Source organism: Cetorhinus maximus, chromosome 1 (assembly GCF_964194155.1).
Source record: "Cetorhinus maximus chromosome 1, sCetMax3.hap1.1, whole genome shotgun sequence".
NCBI classification, from domain to species: domain Eukaryota; kingdom Metazoa; phylum Chordata; class Chondrichthyes; order Lamniformes; family Cetorhinidae; genus Cetorhinus; species Cetorhinus maximus.
This window is the reverse complement of record NC_135879.1, coordinates 229,289,753-229,314,333: the sequence shown is the minus strand read 5'-3', so window position 1 is coordinate 229,314,333 and position 24,581 is coordinate 229,289,753. Positions and strand designations below refer to the sequence as shown.

At 45.2% G+C, this 24,581-nt stretch overlaps 1 protein-coding gene across 1 annotated transcript in view; it reads right to left on the bottom strand.

Moving 5' to 3' along the window:
* Positions 1-314: 314 nt before the first annotated feature.
* ctnna2 (catenin (cadherin-associated protein), alpha 2) overlaps positions 315-24,581 on the bottom strand; it is a 1,502,658-nt gene continuing 1,478,391 nt past the window's right edge. Inside the window, exon 18 of the mRNA XM_078554361.1 lies at positions 315-1,482. Within this exon, the coding sequence (XP_078410487.1) occupies positions 1,195-1,482 (288 nt within the window). The 3' untranslated portion in view covers positions 315-1,194. The remainder of the gene's footprint in view (positions 1,483-24,581) is intronic.

Genomic DNA, 24,581 nt, shown 5'->3' with positions numbered 1-24,581 from the left:
TAAAGCATTGCTATGGGTCTGGAATCACATGTAGGCCAGACCAGGTGTGGACGGCAGATTTCCTTTCCTAAAGGGCATTCGTGAGTTGGGATTTTCACAATAATCAACAATGGTTTCATGGTCATGATTAATTCCAGATTTTTCTTGGACTCAAATTCCACTATCTGCTGTAGTGGGATTCAAACCCAGGTCCCCAGGGCATTACCCTGGGTCTCTGGGTTACTAGTCCAGCAATAATACCACTATGCCATCACCTCCCTTATAAATAAATAAATGTATTGCTATCAATGAGAAAAAAAACACAGCAAGCTCAGTGGATGAGGATGGACGAAGTGTTTATTAGTTATTGTGAGGATACAAAGACAGATTAGTCTACAGTTCAGGCAAATCAAAATTCTACATCCACTGTTATGTCCACTCTAACACATTACTCACTATCTACTGGCTATCACAGAGCTGTCAGTGAGTGGCACGGGGCCGCTCAAGAACATTAAGGAGCCGCATCACAAGCACCTTGTCCCTGTGAAACAATTCCCATAATGTCATGCTGACGGCAGCACGACAGGTCTATATATTCTACGGGTTTGCTTTTTGAGCCGGTTTCCAGAACCGTTAAAAGTTAAAGTACGATTAGTAGTCACTTTCGTCGTCAGTAACATTAATTACCAGGCTTCAGGGCTGCAGAATTATTACCAATGCCCACAGAATAAATAAGATTTCAGTTTTCCCTTGAAAGCACAAACCTAATATCCTAATACCGTCAGTTATTAGTATGATTACAAAATAAATAAAAGGCCATTGAAGTTACATGTTGTGCTTCATACTACACCAAACAGAGGGAACACATCTGCTTTATGCTTTTAATGTCCAGTATTGCATTATTGTAACATACAAGCATTGATATTAAAGCCCTATAAGCTTAACACAGAGATCAGGTTAGCAAGCTGTTTAGCCATTTTAGCTCCATCCCATTTTATTCCCTTATTTAACTATAGCAATGCTGGATTGTATGTATCTTTTAAATCTATAATTTAAATCTAACTCCCATTTCAACATCAAATCAGTCCCAATTCATTTAGGAGTCAGTCAGTGATTTATTTTTGCATCTTAGGAACATCATCCAGCTTGCTTTGTTAAGATTTAATACAGCATCGTTGATCATCTCAAAGGGCTACTGACATGGTTTGCACAGCTTTAGAAGGAGTCCATTGCCTTGAACTCGCTCAGGGCTTGTACTGGGGAAATGTGCTTCTTCTGGGATCCCCTCCTCACTCTTGTCTGGTACTCTTCAGGCTTCTCCCTCTTCACCAGTGGTTTCTTCTCCGGGGCTTTCATTTTCCAGGACACGACGGGAGAGTTCACAGCAGCCGTGCCATACACCTTCTGGTATTTGGTGGAAGCCACGTAGGAGGCCTTCACAGTTAGAACCACCGCATTCATCAGATTCTTGGCAGCCTGGATGAGTGAGGTCGCACTATCCAACTACATGATAGATAAAAGGCAGAGAGAGAAAAGACAAGAGGGTTCTGTCAGTAATTTAAAGTACCATTCACACATCAACTTTCAGGTTATGATTTAGGGCTTTCCGATAATTCGGATTTTAATTATTGAAAATATTCCTTTGTAAAAGAAAAAAGACTTGCATTTATATAGTACCTTTCACAACCTCAAGATGCCTCAAAATGTTTTACAGCAAATGGAGTATTTTTGAAGTATAGTCATTTGGCCCTAAAGCTACTTCTTGCTTACTTTATATCTGAGAGTCATTGGACCATTGGCAACCACATTCTCACTAGAATGACAGCAACTCCTAGGAACCTTTCCTGAGCAGAGTGGTTAGCAGCACAATTCATGATAAAATATGTCAGTGTATTGCCCCCAACATCCTCACCATGGCAAGGACAAAAGCCATACCCCATTGAACAGTGGTTCTGCCAAATGAAGGTGAAAAGCTTCAGAAGCGACTTCTTGCTTATACTCCACCCATTTATGGAAAGCACCAAACCCTGTGTAAGATCAGCTGAAGCTGGTACTGTCACCTAAAGCAAAATGCTTTAATACAGCTCCCACTGGACCATCCAGTGACTTTGCCCTCAAACAGCCATATACAGCGTCACATGGGACTTATAAAACCAACAACTATCGTGGATGAAGGAGACGATATGTAAAAGAAAAAAGTAGAAAGACTTATATCTTTATAGTTCCTTTCGCAACCTTAAAGCACTTTATATCCAATGAAGTGGGGATATTTGCTGATGATTGCACAATAGTCAGCACCACTCGTGAGTCTTCAGATACTGATGCAGTCCATGTCCAGGCCTTGTGGTATTTGGAGAATAACCAGGCTTGGGCTGACAAATGGCAAGTAATATTTGCACCACACAAGTGTCAGGCAAAGGCCATCTCCAACAAGAGAGAATCCAACCATCGTTCCTTGACATTCAATGGCATTACCATTGCTGAATCCCCCATTCTCAACAACCATTGACCAGAAACTGAACTGGACTAGCTATATAAATACTGTGGCTACAAGAACAGGTCAAAGACTAGGGATCCTGCAGTGAGTAGCTCACCTCCTGACTCCCCAAAGCCTGTCCACCATCTGCAAGCCACAAGTCAGGAGTGTGATGGAATACTCCCCACTTGCCTGGATGAATGCAGCTCCCACAACACTCAAGAAGCTTGACACCGTCCAGGACAAAGGAACCCGCTTGATTCCCTCCCACAAACATTCACTCCCTCCACCACCAACGCACAGTGGCAACAGTGTGCTCCATCTACAGGATGCACTGCAGGAATTCAACAAGGGTCATTAGACAGCACTTTCCAATCTCACGACCACTACCATCTAGGAGAATAAGGGCAGCAGATAGACCGGAACACCACCACCTGGCAATTCCTTTCCAAGCCACTCCCCATCCTGACTTGGAAATATATTGCCGTTCCTTCACTGTCGCTGGGTCAAAATCCTGGAACACTCTCCCTAACAGCACTGTAGTTGTGCCCACACTACATGTGCTGCAGTGGTTCAAGAAGGCAGCTCACCACCACTTTCTCTAGGGCAATTAGGGATGGGCAACAAAGTGCTGGCTTAGCCAGCGAAGCCCACATCCATTGAATGAATAAAAAAAAGTATTTCTGAAGTGTAACTACTATTATAGTGTAAAAAAACGCAGCAGCCAATTTGTGCACAGCAAGCTCCCACAAAGAGCAATGTGATTGTTATAGAGTTGATTTTCCGGGCAACTTTTCTTGGTAGAAACATTGAACTTTGTTTACAAGACAGCAGCAGCAGCTACATGTGTGCATCTAACTCTATAACTAACGAAGAACTCTCTCCTTGAGATGGCCTGTGCTACAAACTGCTTGGTTTACACAGATCATGTGATCTTACACCACAGGGTTATTCTTAAATCTACAGTCCTATGTCTATCAAAACTAGAATTGCTACAATGATGATGACCAGATAATTTTTAATTTTTAATTTCTTAATTTTTATTTTTTATCTACTTATATTTCTGGGACCTGTACAAGCGGGACAGTCTACATCTGAACCGAAGCAGGACTAACATCCTTGTGGGCGGGTTTGCTAGTGCTGTTGGGAGGAGTTTAAACTAATTGGGCAGGGGGAGGGGACACAGAATGTTAGCAGAGTAGGGACACATCATAATACAGTAAAACAATCAAATCAGAGGGAGTACAGCTGCAATAAGCTTCAAGGGAGTAAGGCAAGGCTGGATGGCCTCTACTTTAATGCCAGGAGTATTACAGGTAAAATGGATGAGTTAAGGGTGAGGATTGACATGTGGAATTGTGATATAGCAGCCATCACTGAGACGTGGTTGAGGGAAGGGCAGGATTGGCAGCTCAACATTCCGGGATATAGAATCTTCAGGCGAGACAGGGGAGGGGGTAAAAGAGGAGGAGGCATTGCATTATTAGTTAAGGAGTCAGTTACTGCAGTAAGGAGAGAAGATATCTTGGAGGGGGCATCGAATGAAGCATTGTGGGTAGAGCTTAGGAATAAAAGAGGGGCAACCACATTATTAAGTATTTATTATAGACCACCAGATAGTCAGTGGGAAATTGAGGAGCAAATATGTGCACAAATTGTGGAGGTGTGTAAAAACAATAACGATATATTATGTGATTTCAACTTTCCCAACATTAATTGGGATAGACAAAGTGTTAAGGGCTTGGATGGAGTGGATTTCTTGAAATGTGTACAGGAGAACTTTTTAGGTCAATATGTAGAGGGTCCAACAAAGGACAGTGCATTGCTGGACCTAATTCTGGGGAATGAGGCCGGACAGGTGGCTGAGGTGGTGGTGGGCGAGCATTTTAGTGATGGCGGCCATAACATGGTACAGTTTAAGTTTGTCATGGACAAAGAAATTGACAAATTGCAAAAAAATGTTTTGGATTGGGGGAGAGTGGATTTTAGTAAAATAAGGTAGGATCTGGCCAAGGTAGACTGGGAACAGTTACTTGTGGGGAAATATACAGAGGAGCAGTGGGGGGTGTTCAAAAAGGAAATGGGGAGGGTACAGGCTCAACATGTTCCCTCTAGGGTGATAGGAAGGAGTAACAAGCCCAGAGAACCATGGATGACCAGAGATATTCATGTTACAATGAGAAGGAAAAGAGAGGCTTTTAGCAGGTACAAAGGAAGCAAATCAGCAGAGGCATTAGTGGAGTACAGACAGTGCAGGGTGGAGCTTAAGAAAGCAATTAGGAGAGCAAAGAGGGGATATGAGAAAACTCTGGCTGATATAAGAAGGCAAAATCCCAAGATATTCTCTAAGTATATCAATGGGAAGAGGGTAACCAGGGAAAGAGTAGGGCCCATAAGGGACCAAGGGTGGAGCCAGAGGATATCGCTAGAGTGTTGAATGAATACTTCACGTCCGTCTTTACCCAAGAGAATGAGGATGAAGGTATTGAACTCGGGGAGAGAGACTGCGAGGTTCTTAAGCAAATTGATATAGGGAGTGACAAGGTATTGAAGGTGTTGGCAGGCTTAAAAGTGGACAAATCTCCAGGTCCGGATGATTTGTGACCCAGACTGCTGAGTGAGGCAAGGGAGGAGATCGCAGGGGCTCTGACCCAAATCTTTAATTCCTCTCTGTCTAGGGGGGAGGTGCCACAGGACTGTAGAACAGCCAATGTGGTTCCCCTATTTAAGAAGGGTTGTAGAGATAAGCCAGGGAACTACAGGCCAGTGAGTCTCACGTCAGTGGTAGGGAAACTATTGGATAAATTTCTGAAGGAGAGTATCTATCTCCACTTGGAGAGGCAAGGTTTGATCAGGGATAGTCAGCATGGCTTTGTTAGAGAGAGGTCATGACTAACAAATTTGATTGAATTTTTTGAGGGGGTTACCAGGTGTGTAGATCAGGGTAGTGTAGTTGAAGTAGTTTATATGGATTTCAGCAAAGCCTTTGACAAGGTCCCACATGGGAGACTTATAAAGAAGGCAAATGCACATGGGATACAGGGTAATTTACAAGATGGATTCAAAATTGGCTTAGTTGTCGGAAGCAGAGTGTGATGAAGAAGGATGCTTTAGTGACTGGAAGCCAGTGTCCAGTGGCGTACCACAGGGATCTGTGCTGGGTCCCCTATTATCTGTCGTTATATAAATGACATTGATGACTATGTGCGGGGTAGGATTAGCAAGTTTGCGGATGACACAAAGATTGGCTAGGTGGTTAACAGTGACGTTGAGCGTCTTGGGCTACAGGAAGATATAGACGGGATGGTCAAATGGGCAGATAAGTGCAGATGGAATTTAACCCTGAAAAGTGTGAGGTGATACACTTTGGAAGGAGTAATTTGACCAGGAAGTATTCAATTAGCGGCATGACACTAGGAAGTTCTGAGGAAGAAAGGGACCTTGGCGTGTGTGTCCATAGATCTCTGAAGGCTGAGGGGCATGTTAGTGGGGTGGTGAAAAAGATATATGGGACACTTGCCTTTATCAATTGAGGCATAGATTACAAAATAGGGAGGTCATGTTGGAGCTGTATAGAACCTTGGTGAGGCCACAGCTGGAGTACTGTGTGCAGTTCTGGTCGCCATATAAAAGGAAGGGTGTGATTGCACTAGAGGGGGTGCAGAGGAGATTCACCAGGATGTTGCCTGGGATAAAACATTTAAGTTATGAAGAGAGGTTGGATAGACTTGGGTTGTTTTCGTTGGAGCAGAGAAAACTGAGGGGCGACCTGATGGAGATGTACAAGATTATGAGGGGCATGGACAGGGTGGACAGGGAGCAGCTGTTTCCCTTAGTTGAAGGGTCAGTCACAAGTTCAGTCACAAGGGGCATAAGTTCAAGGTGAGGGGCAGGAAGTTTAGAGGGGATGTGAGGAAAAACTTTTTTACCCAGAGGGTGGTGACGGTCTGGAATGCACTGCCTGGGAGGGTGGTGGAGGTGGGTTGCCTCACATCCTTTAAAAAGTATCTGGATGAGCACTTGACATGTCATAACATTCAAGGCTATGGGCCAAGTGCTGGTAAATGGGATTAGGTAGGTAGGTCAGGTGTTTCTCACGTGTCGGTGCAGACTCGATGGGTCGAAGGGCCTCTTCTGCACTGTGATTCTGTGATTCTATTTTTATTTAAATTCATTTTTAGTCATTGTTTTATGCTATTTTTAATCTTTTTTCCCACCACCATCCCCTCCCCTCACCCCACCCCCACGAGGGCCATCTGTCACCTGTTCATGTTGTTCTTTCCAGAGTGCTTACCCTTGTTACGCTCCTACCTCATTGTGCCCTCCGACCCTCATGGCACCACTAGCACCTCCTTTAGCCAGTATCACTATCATTAACACTCCTTTGTTCTTTTGTCCATGACATCTCTGGCAATCTCTCCTTTGCTTCCACCTATCACTGGCCTTCTATCCAGCTCCACCTGTCCCCCCCCACCCCCTTAAACTGTATAAATTTCATTACAGTGTACTCCTCTTTAGCTCTGAAGTAGAGTCATGAGGACTCAAAACATTAACTCTCTTTTTTCTCCACAGATGCTGTTAGACCTGTTGAATCTTTCTAGCATTTTCTGGCTTTGTCCCTACACATTCAATTGCCCTTGGTTTGAAGAAAACAAATCTTTCATACAACTGTATATGTTCAGGAACAATATCTGATCCACGTTTGCTGTGCCATGTCCAGAAAATGAAATATATTCCACGTTCCTGAAAAATAATCCAACCCAAGGTATTTCACTGGCACCAATTGATACATTACAAATAAATCACTCCCTCCCGCAACTGTGCTATCCAAAAGCGCTGTCTTGTCTGCTGGTAATGCATTGATAGATCATATAAAAGCTTACATATTCACATGCTTCTACAAAGGTTACTAAAATAACTAGACCTAGGCACACCTCCCTGCTAAGATCAAATAACCAGCACACATGCACACACATACACATCATTAAATCATCATCATTAATAACCAAATGGCAACTTGCAAAGTTAATTACTAAGCTGGTGACGTCTTCCAACTATTCTGTGGACAGCATTTTCAGCAGCTAAGTTTTCAGGTGATTTATTCTGATGAATGGACACTTTCTTTCAGCTTCTGAGACCTTTATTTTTGAATTTTCAGGTCTGTAGCTCCCTGAGGCAGCTCTCTGTCTTCAGGGAGCTCTCTCTCAGCGCTGGCCTGCGCCTTCGTTGACGTCATCGCCCTCCCTCTTCCCGCCCCCCACTCCCGCAGCGCTGAGCTTCTCAGTGCGTGCTTCACGCTGGATAGTCGTTAATTGGCCAGCCAGTGTGAAATCATGGTCAGGGGCCGAATGCACTCCATTCCCCGGCCGATTCCGGGCCCGCCGATCATGCCCACCCGCCAACCTAAACATTCAGGCCAAGGAGAAAACCGACATGACCTCACCTTTACCAATCTACCTGTTGCAAATGCATCTGTCCAAGACATTGCACAATCCTGGTGGAGATGAGGTCCCATCTTCACACTATGTTCACCCTTAATTGTGTTGTATGACACTGCTATCTTGCTAAATGGGATAGACTCAGAACAGACCTAACAACTCAAAACTGGACTGAACTGGCGCATCAGTTCCTTCGCCTCCGTCGCATCTGTTCTGATGACGCTACCTTCAAAAACAGCTCCTCTGACATGTCCTCCTTCTTCCTTAACCGAGGTTTTCCACCCACGGTCGTTGACAGGGCCCTCAACTGTGTCCGGCCCATATCCCGCGCATCCGCCCTCACGCCTTCTCCTCCTTCCCAGAAACATGATAGGGTACCCCTTGTCCTCACTTATCACCCCACCAGCCTCCGCATTCAAAGGATCATCCTCCGCCATTTCCGCCAACTCCAGCATGATGCCACCACCAAACACATCCTCCCTTCACCCCCCCTGGCGGCATACCGTAGGGATCGTTCCCTCCGGGACACCCTGGTCCACTCCTCCATCACCCCCTACTCCTCAACCCCCACCTACGGCACCTCCCCATGCCCACGCAGAAGATGCAACACCTGCCCCTTCACTTCCTCTCTCCTCACCGTCCAAGGGCCCAAACACTCCTTTCAAGTGAAGCAGCATTTCACTTGCATTTCCCCTAACTTAGTCTACTGCATTCGTTGCTCCCAATGCGGTCTCCTCTATATTGGAGAGACCAAACGCAAACTGGGCGACCGCTTTGCAGAACACCTGCGGTCTGTCCGCAAGAAAGACCCAAACCTCCCTGTCGCTTGCCATTTTAACACTCCACCCTGTTCTCTCGCCCACATGTCTGTCCTTGGCTTGCTGCATTGTTCCAGTGAAGCCCAACGCAAACTGGAGGAACAGCACCTCATCTTCCGACTAGGCACTTTACTGCCTTCCGGGCTGAATATTGAATTCAACAATTTTAGATCTTAAGCTCCCCCTCCCCCCATCCCCACCCCGTTTCTCCCCCCTCCCCCCATCCCCACCCCGTTTCTCCCCCCTCCCTTTTTTTCAATAATTTATATAGATTCTTCTTTTCCCACCTATTTCCATTATTTTTAAATCTAAAACTAAAACTTTGTTAGTCTTTCCACCCCACCCCCACTAGAGCTATACCTTGAGTATCCTGCCTTCCATTCTTAATTAGCACTTTTCTTAGATAATATCACCACCTTCAACACCTCTTTGATCCTTTTGTCTGTGACATCTTTTGATTATCTGCTCCTATCACTGCTTGCTTATCCCCACAATCACCCCACCCTCAATTTCTCTCTCCCCCCGCCCCCTCACCTTAGACCAGCTTATATTTCACCTTTCTCCTAACTATACTTCAGTTCTGCCGAAGGGTCATGAGCACTCGAAACGTTAACTGATTTCTTCTCCACCGATGCTGCCAGACCTGCTGAGTTTTTCCAGGTAATTCTGTTTTTGTATAGAATTTGAAGAACTCAGCATTGGCGTTGACAGCATCAGTTTACAGCTTATTTCAGACTCATTTTTGGAGTTTAATTTTTGCTATTGCCAAGTACTTTGCCAGGTGTGTTTGTGTGAGTTGTTATGGGGCTATTATTCTCCTCCCCCTCATCGATTTCACATAGGGCTCATCAGCAATGAAATGAACTGAAGAGGATTCTTTGTTAAATTCGAGACATGCTAAAAATTTACTGAGGTGTTTAGACAAGTGAAAATATCTGTGGGATTTAGGGAGCTAGGTCTCATTTGCAAGAGTAATCTGAGACGTGGAAGACAAAAGAAACGAGCTTTTTTTCAAAAAGGTAAGGAAAACAAAACAAAATGTCAAAAGTGTATTTCTAGCAACAACCATTTTGCAGGGACTAGCTCATTACTGACATTACTGCCGAGAGACTTAGGGAACCTCACCTTAAGATAACTCAAATCCAGTTACTGCAAATAAATTTCAACCGCTTAATGAAGATCTCGCATATTATGTGTGAGGGCACGTTAACCTCACTGTAAAACAGTAACATAGCCTGCACCTCTCACTGGTACACACTGTTGCCACTTTGCATCAATGATGAAGGGAGTGAATGTTCAAGGTGGTGCATGGGGTGCCAATCAAGCAGGCTGCTTTTGTTGGATGGTATTGAACTTTTGAGTGTTGTTGGAGCTGCACTCCTCCAAGCAAGTGGAGAGTATTCCATCACAATCCTGACTTCTGTCTTGTAGTTAGTCAACAAGTATTGGGAAATCAGAAGGTGAGTTGCTTACTGCAGAATTCCCAGTTCAGTCCAGTTTTGAGTTGTTAGGTCTGTTCTGAGTCTATCCCATTTAGCAAGATAGCAGTGTCATACAACACAATGAAGGGTGAACATAGTGTGAAGATGGGACCTCATCTCCACCAGGATTGTGCAATGTCTTGGACAGATGCATTTGCAACAGGTAGATTGGTAAAGGTGAGGTCATGTCGGTTTTCTCCTTGGCCTGAATGTTTAGGTTGGCGGGTGGGCATGATCGGCGGGCCCGGAATCGGCCGGGGAATGGAGTGCATTCGGCCCCTGACCATGATTTCACACTGGCTGGCCAATTAACAGCTATCCAGCGTGAAACACGCACTGAGAAGCTCAGCGCTGTGGGAGTGGGGGGCGGGAAGAGGGAGGGCGATGACGTCAACGAAGGCGCAGGCCAGCGCTGAGAGAGAGCTCCCTGAAGACAGAGAGCTGCCTCAGGGAGCTACAGACCTGAAAATTCAAAAATAAAGGTCTCAGAAGCTGAAAGAAAGTGTCCATTCATCAGAATAAATCACCTGAAAACTTAGCTGCTGAAAATGCTGTCCACAGAAATTTATGTATATTTTATTTCATCATGGAAACCTCATCCCGCCAGTGGGTAAGGCTTGATGAAAAATGTAAAGGCCGCCTGGCCAGTTCGCCCCATCCGCCAACCGTAAGGTTGGAAGGGCAATGAAAAGTTGCAGACGATTGTGCCGTTAATGGGCTTAACTTAATTGCCCTTTTAATTGTCGGCGGGCGTGCTTCAGACTTTTGTGCGCGCCTGCTGACTGAAATATCGCACGAGCGCGTGGTGATGTCGGGATGCTCACCCAACGTCATCTCAAATGATCTCACGCCGGATCAGGTTGGGTGTGCACCCGTCCGCCAAGCTAAAAATTCTGCCCCTTGTGTAGGTTCCCACACACCTGCCGCAGGCCCAGTTTGGCAGCTACATCCTTTAGGGCTTGGCCAGCTTAGTCAGTAGTGATGCACCCCAGCCACTCTTGGTGATGGACATTGAAGTCTCTCCACCCAGAGTACATTCTGTGCCCTTGCTACCCTCAGGGTTTCTTCCAAGCGGTGTTCAACATGGAGAAGCGCTGATTCATCAGCTGAGATAGGCAGGTAAGGCGGCACTCAGCAGGAGATTTCCTTGCCTGTCTTGCAAGGGCTGTATCGCAGCCACTCTGTGCATATGTTTTCCCTCACAGCACACACTGTCAGTGGCACAAGTTAATGGTAAACTTTGGAGTGAATAGCTCCCCTGCTACCCTGTCTATGTCATGAAAGGCCCTTAATGCTTACTGCAAATTAAAAGAGCAAGATTGCTTGCATCCTGAATGTAATTCCAGGGCAGAAAATGTAATTCGGGCCTTTGCTGTGAAATAATGTGAAGTAGTTATTTAACTGATTTATGTTGTTGCTCTTTTAATTGCGATTGTTGAAGCCCCCGTGATTTTGTGATGTTCCTGGGTGCTATGCAGTCTAAATCTGTCTTCAGTGGCCCAGCGGCTCGCTCGTGGACTTAACAAAGAGCATAAAAGCAGTTATTGATTCAAAGTGTCTCACTGAGCTATAGGCAGAGTCTGCGTAGCATACTGGACCAGTCAGGACGCTATGCATTGGTGAAATTGCACCTGGCACAGTAAGTGGCCTGTTTGTGTGCGATCATTTAATTCTCCGTGAGAAAATCCTATCTTTCCTTTGCTCGGATACTAACAGGCACAATGTGCATTTCCAGCATATTGCTTTTATCTATGTTTTTTTTTTATTTACAGGCATTCCTTGAGGGAATCACACCTTTTCCCATTTCTCAGCCTGCCAAACGGTGGGCAGGATTTTTTAGTCTGTGTGCGGGGGGCGGGCCCGACAAGCTGACACGTAACTTGACGCGCGATGACGTCGGGCTTGCGTCCTGACGTCATCGCGATGTTTCATTCGGCGAGCACACGCCGGAGTCGGCTGCGCACCCGCCGATACGTAAACGGCCCATTAAGGCCATTAGGAAAGTAATTGAAGTAATGAGATGGGACGTGTTTAAATAAATTTTTAATCCATTTGTTCATTAATTACAGCTCCGTGCCTCAGGGAGATTGAGGCGCTCTCTTGCGTGCACGCATGCGCGCGAAAGAGCTTCGGCCCCGACTCTCTGTCCTCTCCCCGCCCGCACAGGTAGCGCTGAGCGTTACGGCTCGTGTATTACGGTGGGCGGGCCTTAATTGGCCGCCCGCATAAAATGGCGGCACGGAGCCAATCGCAGGTGGTGATCGGTTCCGTAACCGTTCCCGCCGAGCTTGCCCACCGCCTGAAAAATTCAGGCCTATGTGATTTTATGATGGCAGCAGGACAGTTAGGATTTCCTTTTGTTTCTTTGGCCAGATTCGGATAGCATCCTGACAGGTGGGGACAGAGATTTGTTACACCAGGTTCCTGACGATTTTTACCATGTGTGTCCTTCCTGGCTTCATCTCCAAAGGAAGCACCTGCCCACGTAAGGGTGGGTCTATTTAAACAAGGCACAAATACTATGGCCATTGCCACCTAAGTTCTACTGGATCTTAAGGATATCTGTGAAAGACAATAAACATTGCTAGGCGAGGAAATAGTATCAATGGCCACAAATGGATATGAAATCCACTAGATAGACTGTGGATCACCATTTCCATATTGTTTCAGTATTACATGTTCTTGTTTTTTTGCCAGTTGCTCGCTCCTTTAACCTGGTGCACACATCTGACTCTTACGGTTGCCAATCTTCCACCCTGTCCTGCTTCTGAGCTCCAAAGCACACCCGTCAACACCACCATAATGTAAATAGCTCTGACTCAGGGAAAACACAATAGGTTGTCTCAGGCAGGGTACAAAACTCAACCTACCGTAGTTTGGCAGTCGGAAGATCTTAGTTCTAAAGCCTATATCATGAAACAGAAGTTCATGTTTTTCCACTCTTCCATTGTGTTTCATGATGCCGAGGCATTAATCATTAATTTTCTTATTGCCATTCAGAAGGCAAACATTAGAACTCAAGGCATGGTGCCAAACTCTGTCCTGTGCTTGTTCTGATCACGTCAAAAGATGCCAATTTAGATTATTCAATCTCTCAGGAAAATTAATTTATTCAGTTGGCAGCCATACCAATAGCTGTCTTGGCCCTAAACTTTCCCTAAACCTCTCTGTCCTATATCTCCTCTTTAAGATGCTCCTTAAAATCTAGGTCTTTGACCAAGGATTTATCTCAAAATCTCCTTCTTCAGCTTAGTGTCAATGTTTGTTCAATTACGCCCCTTGGGGCATTTTATTACATTAAAATGCTATATAAACAAGCTGCTTATTATTACTCCATGTGATCGGCGCTGGAGAGACTTTCAATAAAAGCTAATCTAACAGATTTTCAACTTGAATCCACTTTTGTTCTCGGCCTACATACATGTTTGGACTTTGGTGTAGATTTTTAGCGGTTCTTGGGAATGTGGGCAACAGCAACAAGGCCTGCATAAACTCACTGGACCCGAGGGCACTCAGTCAATGACATAGTGTGAGGCTAAAGTCACGTGTTAGCTAAACAAAGTTTGCCGCATTGTATGACATTAGTGAACTAGTCAGGCTTTTAAAATCACATTTTGTTGGTCATTTATACATTCCTGGTGTTAGCCCACAAATGACCTGATTTCACTGATTTCAGTTTCACAGCTCACCATGATGGGTCTTGAAGCCAAGACCTCAGTATGAGGCTGCTGTACTTATAATACATCAAGATAATGCAACAAATGGGAACTATAGTTATGAAGAGAGTCTATTTTTGTAATCCTATTACATAGTATTTACCGTGCAGAAGATATCTCACTTCACCTCACCCTATCAGCATATCCTTCTATTCCTTTCAGCCTCATGATTCACCTAGCACCATCTTAAATGTATCTCTGACTCTTTCCACCACAACAGGGAAAGATAAAAGATTACCTCAGGGAGTGATTAAAGCAGAGGTTATTACATGTTCTAAGGATAAGTTGGATAACTGTTTAGCTTAAGTTAGGTCACAGGCCAGACATGATCTCATTGAATCGCAGAACAGGTTCAAGGGCTAAATGGCTTCCACAGTGTAATGCTTAACACATTTGCTTAACACACAAGAGGCCCCTGGTTTGAAACTAGGTGGAAATTGTTCATGGACTCGATGGGCTGAATAACCTTCATCTGTGCCTTAATGACTCCCGTTCCTATGTTCCGAAGCAGAACAAGTTCCAAGACAGTGAGATTACCATATATACTTGAGTAGAAGTTGATCTCGTGTAAAAGTCGACCCCATGATTTTTGGCCTAAAGATCTGTAATTTTTTATATAACTTATGTAAAAGTCAACCCTAGTTTTTCAGGGATCAAAGCCCAAAAATTTCAGAACCTAAGTATAATCCTTAGATGGTATTGATTCATTGTAAATGTATAAATACTAATGAAAAGGAGTACAGTCAATGGATGCCTAAAACATTTATCCGTTTAAATTTAGTTTTCATTTCTTCAAATTCTTAAAGTGATCAGATTATGAATGGTAATTAATATGAATTCTCGAGTGTTGTGTTTTTTTTATTCTTCCATTGGATGTGGTCATCGCTGGCAAGGCAAGCATTTATTGCCCATCCCTAATTGCCTTGAACTGATTGGCTTGCTAGACCATTTCAGAGGGCATTTCAGAGCCAACTACATTGCTGTGGGTCTGAGTCATGTGTAGGCCAGGCCAGGTAAGGATGGCAGATTTCTTTTGCTAAAGGAAATTAGTGAACCAGATGGGGTTTTACAAGTAATTGATGATAAATTCATGTCACCATTGCTAAGATAGGCTTCATATTCCAGATTGATTAATTGAATTTAAGTTCCACCAACTACTGTTGTGGGATTTGAACCCATGCCCCCCAGCACATTAGCATGGACCACTAGATTACTAGCCCATTGACATTATCACTACATCAACCTCCCAACTGATTGTAATGGCCTTTTTTTGGATTTCACTTGGGCCCAAAATTAATCAGACATGTTAACCCCTCAAAAACATTACCTGTGTAATAGTCAACGCCATGGCTTTTGACCTAAAAAATGGTTCTCAAAAATTCGACTGTTATACAAGTATACACAGTAGTTTTGGTATGCTTTAACGGTTCTTGACCCAATTCTCTCCCACGTTTACTGAAGCTGTAAGCTTACAGGTGAGTCCCAATCTTGTTCTTAGTCGACATCAACTCATGGATGCCACCATCAATCAGCACCCGGAACCCCGGCTGATTCATTTCTGAACCCAGTTGCACTGAGGCAAATTGCAGGTTTCAAACAGCTACCGTGGCAAGTCCCGAGGCCCATTCTGTCCCTGGTTGGCTCAGAACTGCACTGAGTTTTGGCCATTCATAGGGGTCCCGAACAGCTAGCAGAGAGAAAAGAGTTTGATCCCATTAACCTAAGCTGAATGTGAACTAGTGCCCTGAGATGAACAGCCAGTGTCTAACTCAGTGATAATTATTTTAATCACAGACTTGCATGACAATCTTTGATTATTAAAGGAGCTGTTACAAAAGAAAAATATTGAGCAGCGGGGACCCAACTGCTGTTAATTTCAATGTTGCGTGCTCAGAATGGATGCCTGATCATTAAGGAATTTCAATTTCTGCTGGATCAGTTCTAACATGGCATAGGGTAGTGTCTGTCTCATAGGAGACGAAGCTTGTTTTGAAAGAATTTTTCAAAAAAGGTTAACTTCGGTTACAAATGTGACGCTATGTTGCTACGGTAATGCCGCCTCATATCTGTCAGGAAAACAAAAATGTGTCAAATCTGGAAGCTACTGAGTGGATTTCAAGCCTGCTAATGAGCATTATCTATCCTGTAAAACACAATAAATTATCACATGTAATCAAAGAATAAGAGAACCTTTCTCCCTTTCCCTAAGGCACTGACTTTTGTTGAGGATGGTTCAATAGCCCTTGGGTACCTACATGTCTAGTTTCCACCAGGAGTGCAGACAGTGAGGATGAAAGACTACTCCACAATGGGGAGTGCATTGCAGCCAAAACCCAATCGTTCACCCAGATATCCACCCATCCTTCACCCGAAACAATCATCCATCTAGGTGTTCATGGTGGAAGAGTCAAATGCAGCAATCGGGAATGGAACTCACGTTTTTTTTTTCTCTCTCTTTTCCCTATATCCAGGATTACTTACATAGGATTACATAAGATATATGATTCAAACACTCCCCTCCAGAGTTTATGTTCCATTCGGTCCTCCTCCCATCTTTCCTCAACTAAATCTATTATCTATTACCTTCTATTCCCTTCTCCCTCAAATGCTTGTCCAACTTGCCTTTGAATGGATCTATATTATTCACTTCAACTATTCCTTGTGGTAGCGAGTTTCACATTCTCACCACTCATTGGGTAAAGAATTTTCTTCTGAATTCCTTATTGAATTTCTAGATGTCTATCTTATGTTGATGTCCTCTTCCCCACAAGTGGAAACATTCTCTCTGCATCCACTCTACCAAAGCCTTTCATAATTTTAAAGACCACTATTAGGACACCTCAGCTACCTTTTTCAAGAGAAAAGAAACCCAACCTGTGCATTCTTTCCTGATCTGTATATCCGCACATTTCTAGTATCATCCTTGTTAATCTTTTCTGCAACCTCTCCATTCACTCTACATTCCTTTTATAATATGGCAACCAGAACTGCATTCAGTACTCTGAATAAGTTCGATACAGGTTTAGCGTTACTTCTCTAGTTCTCAGTATATCCCTCACAACTTTTACTGATTGGTACTCCAAGTTCCTTTTTGTTCCTCCACCCCTACCTAGGTTCACATCTTTCATTTTATGAGTGACTTCCTTATTCTTCCTGCAAAAATGTACTACCTCGCAATTATCTTTGTTGAACTTCATTTGCCAATTATTTGCCCATTCTGCAAGTTTAAAAATTTCCTCCTGTAAATTTTTGCAGTCCTCCTCAGTTTTAACTATCCCCCCTGCTCCAATTTGGTGTCATCTTCAAAATTAGAAATTGTGTTTTTGATTCCAAAGTCCAAATCATTAATGTGAATTGTGAAATTCAGTGGTCCCAGAACTGGAACACCACTTCCTGCCACTATGAATGATTACATTTTAGTCCCACTGTCTGCTTTGTGTCTTGAAGCCAACTAGCAATCTATTCTGCCACTTGTCCCCTGACTCTGCGTTCCCTGACCTTATTCATTAGTCTGTTATGGGGCACTTTATTGAAGGTCTTTTGAAAATCCAGATAAATGATGCCTACTGCATTACTGTTCTCTACCCTCTCTCTTACCTCCACAAAAAATTCAATAAAGTTGATCATGCAAGATTTTCCCTTTTGAAATCCATGCTGACTTATTCATTATTATGTTTTCTTTTCCAGATGTTCTTCTATGTCCTTAAGGAGTGATTGCATTATTTTTCCTACCACTGTTGCTAAGCTGATTGGTCAATTATTCCCTGGGCATCTCCATCCCTCTTCTTAAATATAGAAATTACTTCAGCTATCCACCAGTCCTTGGGCACGAACCCTTTTTCTAATGAATTATTAAATATTTGTTGTAATGCCTCCGCTATCTCTTCCCTGGATTCTTTTAAAGTGTTTGGACGCAATCCAACTATACCAGGGGCCAGTTGCTGTACCCTGACTGCTACCAAGGTGGAGATCAGGATAATACAGCACAGGCTGACAAATCAGGCTTTGAAACCTCCTGGTCTTTATCACTAAGTATTCCGCCAGGTGGTGGCTTTATCTGCCAGGAGCTGAGTGTTGGTTTGTTTGTTTCTTTTTGGTTATGAAATCATTTGAGTGATGGGCAGTAATTTGTGTGAAAAATTCCAGGAATTAAAAAACTGATGAGGAGAATCATGCTAATTATTTTCTGTTTATGGTGCGGCTTTTGCCATATGGCTGCTGAGGATTTTTGAATCAGTCGGTCAGACGGTTTCTGCTCATTAGCGCCGGTCAAACTTTAGTGTAACCAAGCAGTATGAGCGCACAGACTGATTTGAGTTCTACTGGCTTTTAGTTTCAGTGCCAACTAAAGAGGTTTCCAGTGCGAGACCAGCTACAGGACCAGACAGATGGCCCAGGAGCATTGAGTTTAATTACGAGAGATATGCAGTCAGCAAACACCAGAGAAGGGGGGTGCAGGTATGGTGGGGGGGTGGGGGGGGGGTGAAGGGTTACAATGGTGGAACTGTATCTTTGGTACAATGTTGAGATTGCGGCTGCCAAGTCCAACAGTAGAACGGGGGCAGGGCAGAGGGTGGAATCACAGCTTGGTTTGTTTGTGATGAGATTTAACTGAAAACCCTGAACCACTTGACTGAGCAAGGTCTCTGCATGATAATGTACAGGAACACTGCAGAACAATACAGGCTATGTATTGCAAAAAAAAGGTACACGTCGTCTTGCACTCATCAGGACAGATACCAAGAATGTCAAATTTCAATGGGAGCAACAATTTATGCTGCATAAGAAATGGGTGCTGATTGGTTGGCAAGTCAACTCCGGTTGAGGCATTGCCATGGAGAATGCACCAGGGAAGCATCGCCCCACATGCTTTTGTTTAATTCAACAAAAGTACAATACCTGGATCTGTTCTTTTTGCATGCAGAGAACAGGTCCCTGCATATGAATATATATGTGGCTTCCAGCAAGGGTAAGTGAAGTACATTGCGAGCCCAACTGATAATCTTAAATTGGTTGTTAGTGTAATTCTTAGTACACACAGGATTGTTCAGCGAGTGCTATCCAATCATGAACTCATAGCAACACCTCGGCCAATCAGAATTGACTTGCCAACCATTCAGTTACCCTCTTCTCATGCAGTAAACGATTGTTGCTCCTTTTGAAATTTGGCATTCTTGCGTCTGTCCAGATGAGTGTAAGCCAAAAAGCTTTGGCAGCATGTCTCTTCTTTCAGCAATGCTCAAGTTCTGTAACACCAAGTGATTAATTGGAATACAGACTATTTTGAATCATTTAATGGTTTGAAGTGCCTGCTTTGCATTTTAGAAATTCCCAGGCTGCCGGTTAAATCACAAGCTGAAAAGTGGACAAATGATAACTAATGCAGAAGTGAGTTTTATTACCTACAATTTTCCAGATATCGTCTCTTAAGAGTCCCAATGAGCAGATACACAGCAGAGATTAGGGATCCCACTGTTTGTGGGCTAGACTGTGTGCCCATGGAGCCTTGCTCATTGTATGTAACATTTAAGTCCACGGTCCCATTAATCTGCATGGATTTTAACTTCTTGACCAGCAATGGATCCTGATATTCTGATTTAAGATGTGTCCCACAATTAAGATGACAGTGCCAAAAGAACCCTTTCCAAAAATCCAGGCTGAAGAAATTCAAAAAAAGGATAAGCTAGCCAATAAGAAAGATACGTGCACATAGGACTGAGTTTACTGGTGTTTGAGAGATGGAATAGCAGGACTCCGAGAACCACCTATATGGTCAGCAGCTTGCAGTTTGGTCACCTGTGAATAATTGTTGTAACAACATGAATTGCAAGGCCGGAGAAATTTAAATATAGATGATAACTTAGTCTTTGGCTGATGGAGTGCAACAGGTGGTTTTGATTTAGCTGTCCGTTTTACATCTTTCCCGATTTTCATTTCCTTTAACTTTGGTGGAAAGGACAATTGGAAGAGATACATAGCTGAACAAATGTTGCCCATTTTAAAATATCCCCTGTAGCCAGAATTACCCATGTTGACTCCAAGTGCAAGCCAGGACTGAACAATTACCCGTATACGTAAACACATGCACACACTGCAAATTTGGGACGATTCCACCCTAAGTGTGATAGCGGGTGGGAAAAAGAACATTTCACCCGCCGGCCGCAATGACGGCTTTTCCCGCAGTATCTTACCCTTTCCGGAGCGTCCTGCCTCATAAGTTACCCAGGAAACACGCCGGGTTACTGGCAGGGCGGCCTCTGATTCACCCACCCTGCTGTCACCTCAGGCCTTCAGTAAACCGGGCACCATATTTAAAGGGCGCCCCTGCACAGAGCTATCGTTCTTCAAGAGATAGAAAAATGCTGCGAATCGATGACTGCCAAAAGGAAGAAACATGCTGCCCCCAAATTTAGCAACGCCTCTCTTGGATGCCTCCTGGACATTGTGGATGCCCATCGCAATGTCCTCTACCCGCACTCTGGACGAAGACCAGCAAGCAAGGTCACCAATCCAGCATGGGAGAGGGTGGCAGCGGTGGTCAGCGCCAACGCCCTGCAAAAGAGGGCAGCCACCCAGTACAGGAAGAGGATGATCCAGGGGTGTACAGCTGCTGCACCTCTTCTCTTTGAGTGCCCGAGGGCCCCCAACCTGACTCCTTGAGGGGAAGGGGCACCTGGAGGGATGTCAAGGTGCCCCATTTCCTTCTCGTGTTGCCATTGCAAAATGTACCCATGGCTACTGCAATGGAGTGCAGGTCTGTGCACATCTCTGTGTTGTGCTGGATATTGATCTCCATAGCATCCGCCATCACCCCATGGAGACCTTGATGCATGCACATGTGGGCACCACTTCATCAGACAGCAGGTGGACACACTCCTCCAACTTGTGTGCCACTCTGTTGAGGGCTTCCAGCAGCTCTGCACGATTGTCCCCCGCCTTCTGCTTACTCTCCAGAGACTCGTCATATGTCTCGGACCTCACAGATGCCTCTTCCCCAGCAGTCCTCCGAGTGCCGGGGAGCTCGGCTGAACCTGCCTCCTCCTTTTACAGACACTTGTCCGTGCAGTGACCACCAGATTGTGAGTCTGATCCTGCCCTAGATCTAGGTCCCACCGATGTGTGTGTCTCTGCGCTGGTGGAGGGTGTGGGTAAGCACTGTGATGGGTCTCCCAGGCTGCTTATTTCCAGCTCTTCAATGGAGGAGGTGACCTCTGGGCTGGAGGTGAGGGCCTGGATGGATCTGAGGGACTGGTTGGCTGAGGGTGACTGTTGCTTGGCAGAACTCCCTGTGAACCAAAGTAGGGATAACTAGTGCATGGCAGCAGAGTCAAAAGCAGCAGAGCGGGCACTCACATTTGCGTTGAGAGGGGGATGATATGGTGCAGGATCCTCACGTGGGTGTTCACCATTGACCTCGCCGTCACCACAGGCATGGTCCATGTCCTCACCAGTCAGCATGATGGCATGCACCTCAAAGTGAATGAGGGGCCTAATATTTTGGCCACTCCACCCCCTGGTCTGGGACCTCTGTTGTGAGCCAGCTTCTCCTGTATAAAAACACTCCTGGATCATCCACTCAGGAATCTCAGAGGCTGTCCTCACCCTCCAAGTTCCCTTTGCCTGTGACCCCCTCAGCCTTGTCCCGTCACCTCAGGGAGCAGCTGGCCCACAGCAGGACAGCCAAAACAAGCTGGGGCCCTCAAGGCCTCAGTTCTCCAGAGGACCCACACCAAAGTCATCAGAGGCAACAGGGCCACCCATTGCACAGGCTGTCTCCGCCCCTGCTGTGGATGTCAGGGCAGCACCTAGAAAAAGTGGTAGGCCTAGAAAAGTTAAGAACTTCTGAGTTGCACAGGTGAACACATTTTGTCACTTTATAATCTGAAAACATATTCACTTTCATTGAATAATGTGAAATGGTGGCTTTCATCTTCACTGACAGGTTTCACAAGTCCTCCCCCTGCATGCAGCTGGACTATGAGTGATTCTGGAGGGAGAAGTGTGTGTGTAGCAGGGCCTTTCGGAGCCATGTGCTAGCACTCTCCCATGTGTGTGGAGCCTTCCTCAATCACACTTATCTCACTGTCCTGAGCATTTTCAATGCTGCCTATTCGGGATCTTTTTCGGTTGTCCATCTGAACTGACCTGCATCTCCACCCACCCGCTGATCACACTCCCATGCAGGAGACTCCGCTCACTTTCGATTTGAGAAACATGGTAGTCGTCACATTTCTGGTCAGCTCCCCCATCCTTTCCCCTCCCCCAGTCACCCAAGTCCTTTCCCCTATCACTTTTGACACCCCAGCATCATCTTCCACCTCCCCACTGTCACCTACCAGCCCAAACCCTTTTCTTTCCAGGATATCCAGGTGAAAGTACATATTCCCTACCTTCCTGAGAATCCCACCCCCTTTTGCATTGACCTCCCAGAATTCCTCCTTCCCACCCCCAGGTTCCGTGTCTGCCTCCGAGACCCACCAACCACCCTCGCCGTTCCTTTTACCTCTACCATCGAACCCTAACCCTCCCATACTTCCAGCTCACTCTGTCCCCTCTCACACTTACCATTCCCTTCTACCATGCCCACCCTCAGTTCACTCCCCAGCAGGCAGTCATTGACTTCACACACACCTCCCTTGCACATCCACCTGGGCATCCCCCTGCCCTTATTCCCTCCTCCACCCTTACTCCTTCTTCTCCCTGAACTCCTTCTCCCCCTCCGAACTCGTTCCCCCTCCGAACTCCTTCCCCCCCTCCGAACTCCTTCCCCCCTGGACTCCTTCCACCCTCCGGACTCCTTCCCTTAGACCTACTTCCCCATTTGCTGCCTTCTCCCCCGTTACAGCCTCCTCCCCCTGTACTCCCTCCCTCTCCTCCCAACCTCAACCACCCCCCCAACACCTTTGTTCCCTTCCTTCCAACCTCATTTCCCCCGACACCCTTTCCCCCCCCCTCCCATAGAACCATAGAACATAGAACACTACAGCACAGAAAACAGGCCATTCGGGCCTTCTAGTCTGTGCCGAAATATTATTCCGCTAGTCCCATTGACCTGGACCTAGTCCATAACCCTCTAGACCTCTCCCATCCATGTACCTATCTAATTTATTCTTAAAACTTAAGAGTGAGCCCACATTTACCATGTCAGATGGTAGCTCGTTCCACACTCTCACCACTCTCTGAGTGAAGAAGTTCCCCCTAATCTTCCCCCTAAACCTTTCCCCTTTCACCCTAAAGCCATGTCCTCTCGTGTTTATTTCTCCTAATCTTAGTGGAAAGAGCCTACTCGCATTTACTCTGTCTATACCCCTCACAATTTTGTAAACTTCTATCAAATCTCCCCTCATTCTTCTACGCTCCAAGGAATAAAGTCCTAACCTGTTTAATCTTTCCCTGTAACTCAACTCCTTAAGACCCGGCAACATCCTAGTAAATCTTCTCTGCACTCTCTCAATCTTACCAACCTCATCCCTCACCCCGGTACACCTTCCTCTCCCAGCCAAAGCTAGACCTTCTTCTCCCAACCCCGTGTGCACCATCCTCTCCCACTCACAGCTGGATCTTCCTCTCCCCACCCTTGATTATCCATAGCAGCCCATAGCCAAGGCCGTGATGTCCCGAAGCAGATCCCAGACATGAACAGAGACCTCCCCCATTCTGTGACGGAGCCATGTCCATGAGAATCCAACCAACATGTGATGCAAGTGTTCCTCCAGCGTCTGATAGCTTTAGGGCTCCAGCATTTTCTGCTCTTCGGATGTCTGCGATGTGAACAAGGCCCTAACAGCAAGTCCCAACTTTTGCACGTCACATTTGTCAAGACGTGTTCTGGGCTGGTGCGTTTTCCTGCTGACGTGAGCAGTAAATTTGACAAGGGGGGGGGATGATTCCAGCGGGCAGACAAGATGATGACATGCAAATGCATTGAAATAAGGCTCCCGAATTTGGGAAAGGGGCCCACCATTGATGGGCGGAGTGGACGATTGCAAACTGGTTTCACAAGGGCGTAAACCCGATTTTTGGCCTTCTCGCTTTATTGTCCCGCTCATGCCCAACATGACACCCATGCCCATGGGGGCGGAAAATTCCGGCAATAGCATTTATCGAGCGTTGGCCACTGAGAAATCTGGGGAACAATCAATATGTGAGTCAGCAGGCTATTGTAAATAAAGGAAGAGAGGTACAGCAGTTATATTTGAGGTGCAGAGAAACTGCCATTGAAGGAAGGTCTTCCATTGTTTATTGTCAGTTCAGCTGCTTCTCACTGAAAAAGTTCCCGTGTGACAGTGAGATACATAACAATGCACTATTAGGCATCCAAAATTTTTGAAGTTTAATAATGTTAATAAAGGATCACTTCGTTTTAAAAACTCTCATCTCATCAAACAAAGGCCTCTTTATGAGTCTGACCTTGCACTGTTGAAAAAACTAATAATGTGTTAACCCATCAATATAACAAATGTTGGTTGGAAAAGGCCGTGATCACAGTCTTTAGTGTCATTGATTTATACATTATGCATTTGTATGAAGGTATGTCACAGGTTGTTAGAGAATGAAGGAAAGACCAACTGTGATGTCCCCCTGAGGATGAATAGAGCTTTGTGTGACTCTCTCCTGCCCTTTTACAAGAAAGATGTGACATATTGATAGTTTAATAGGCTCCCAAGAGGAGA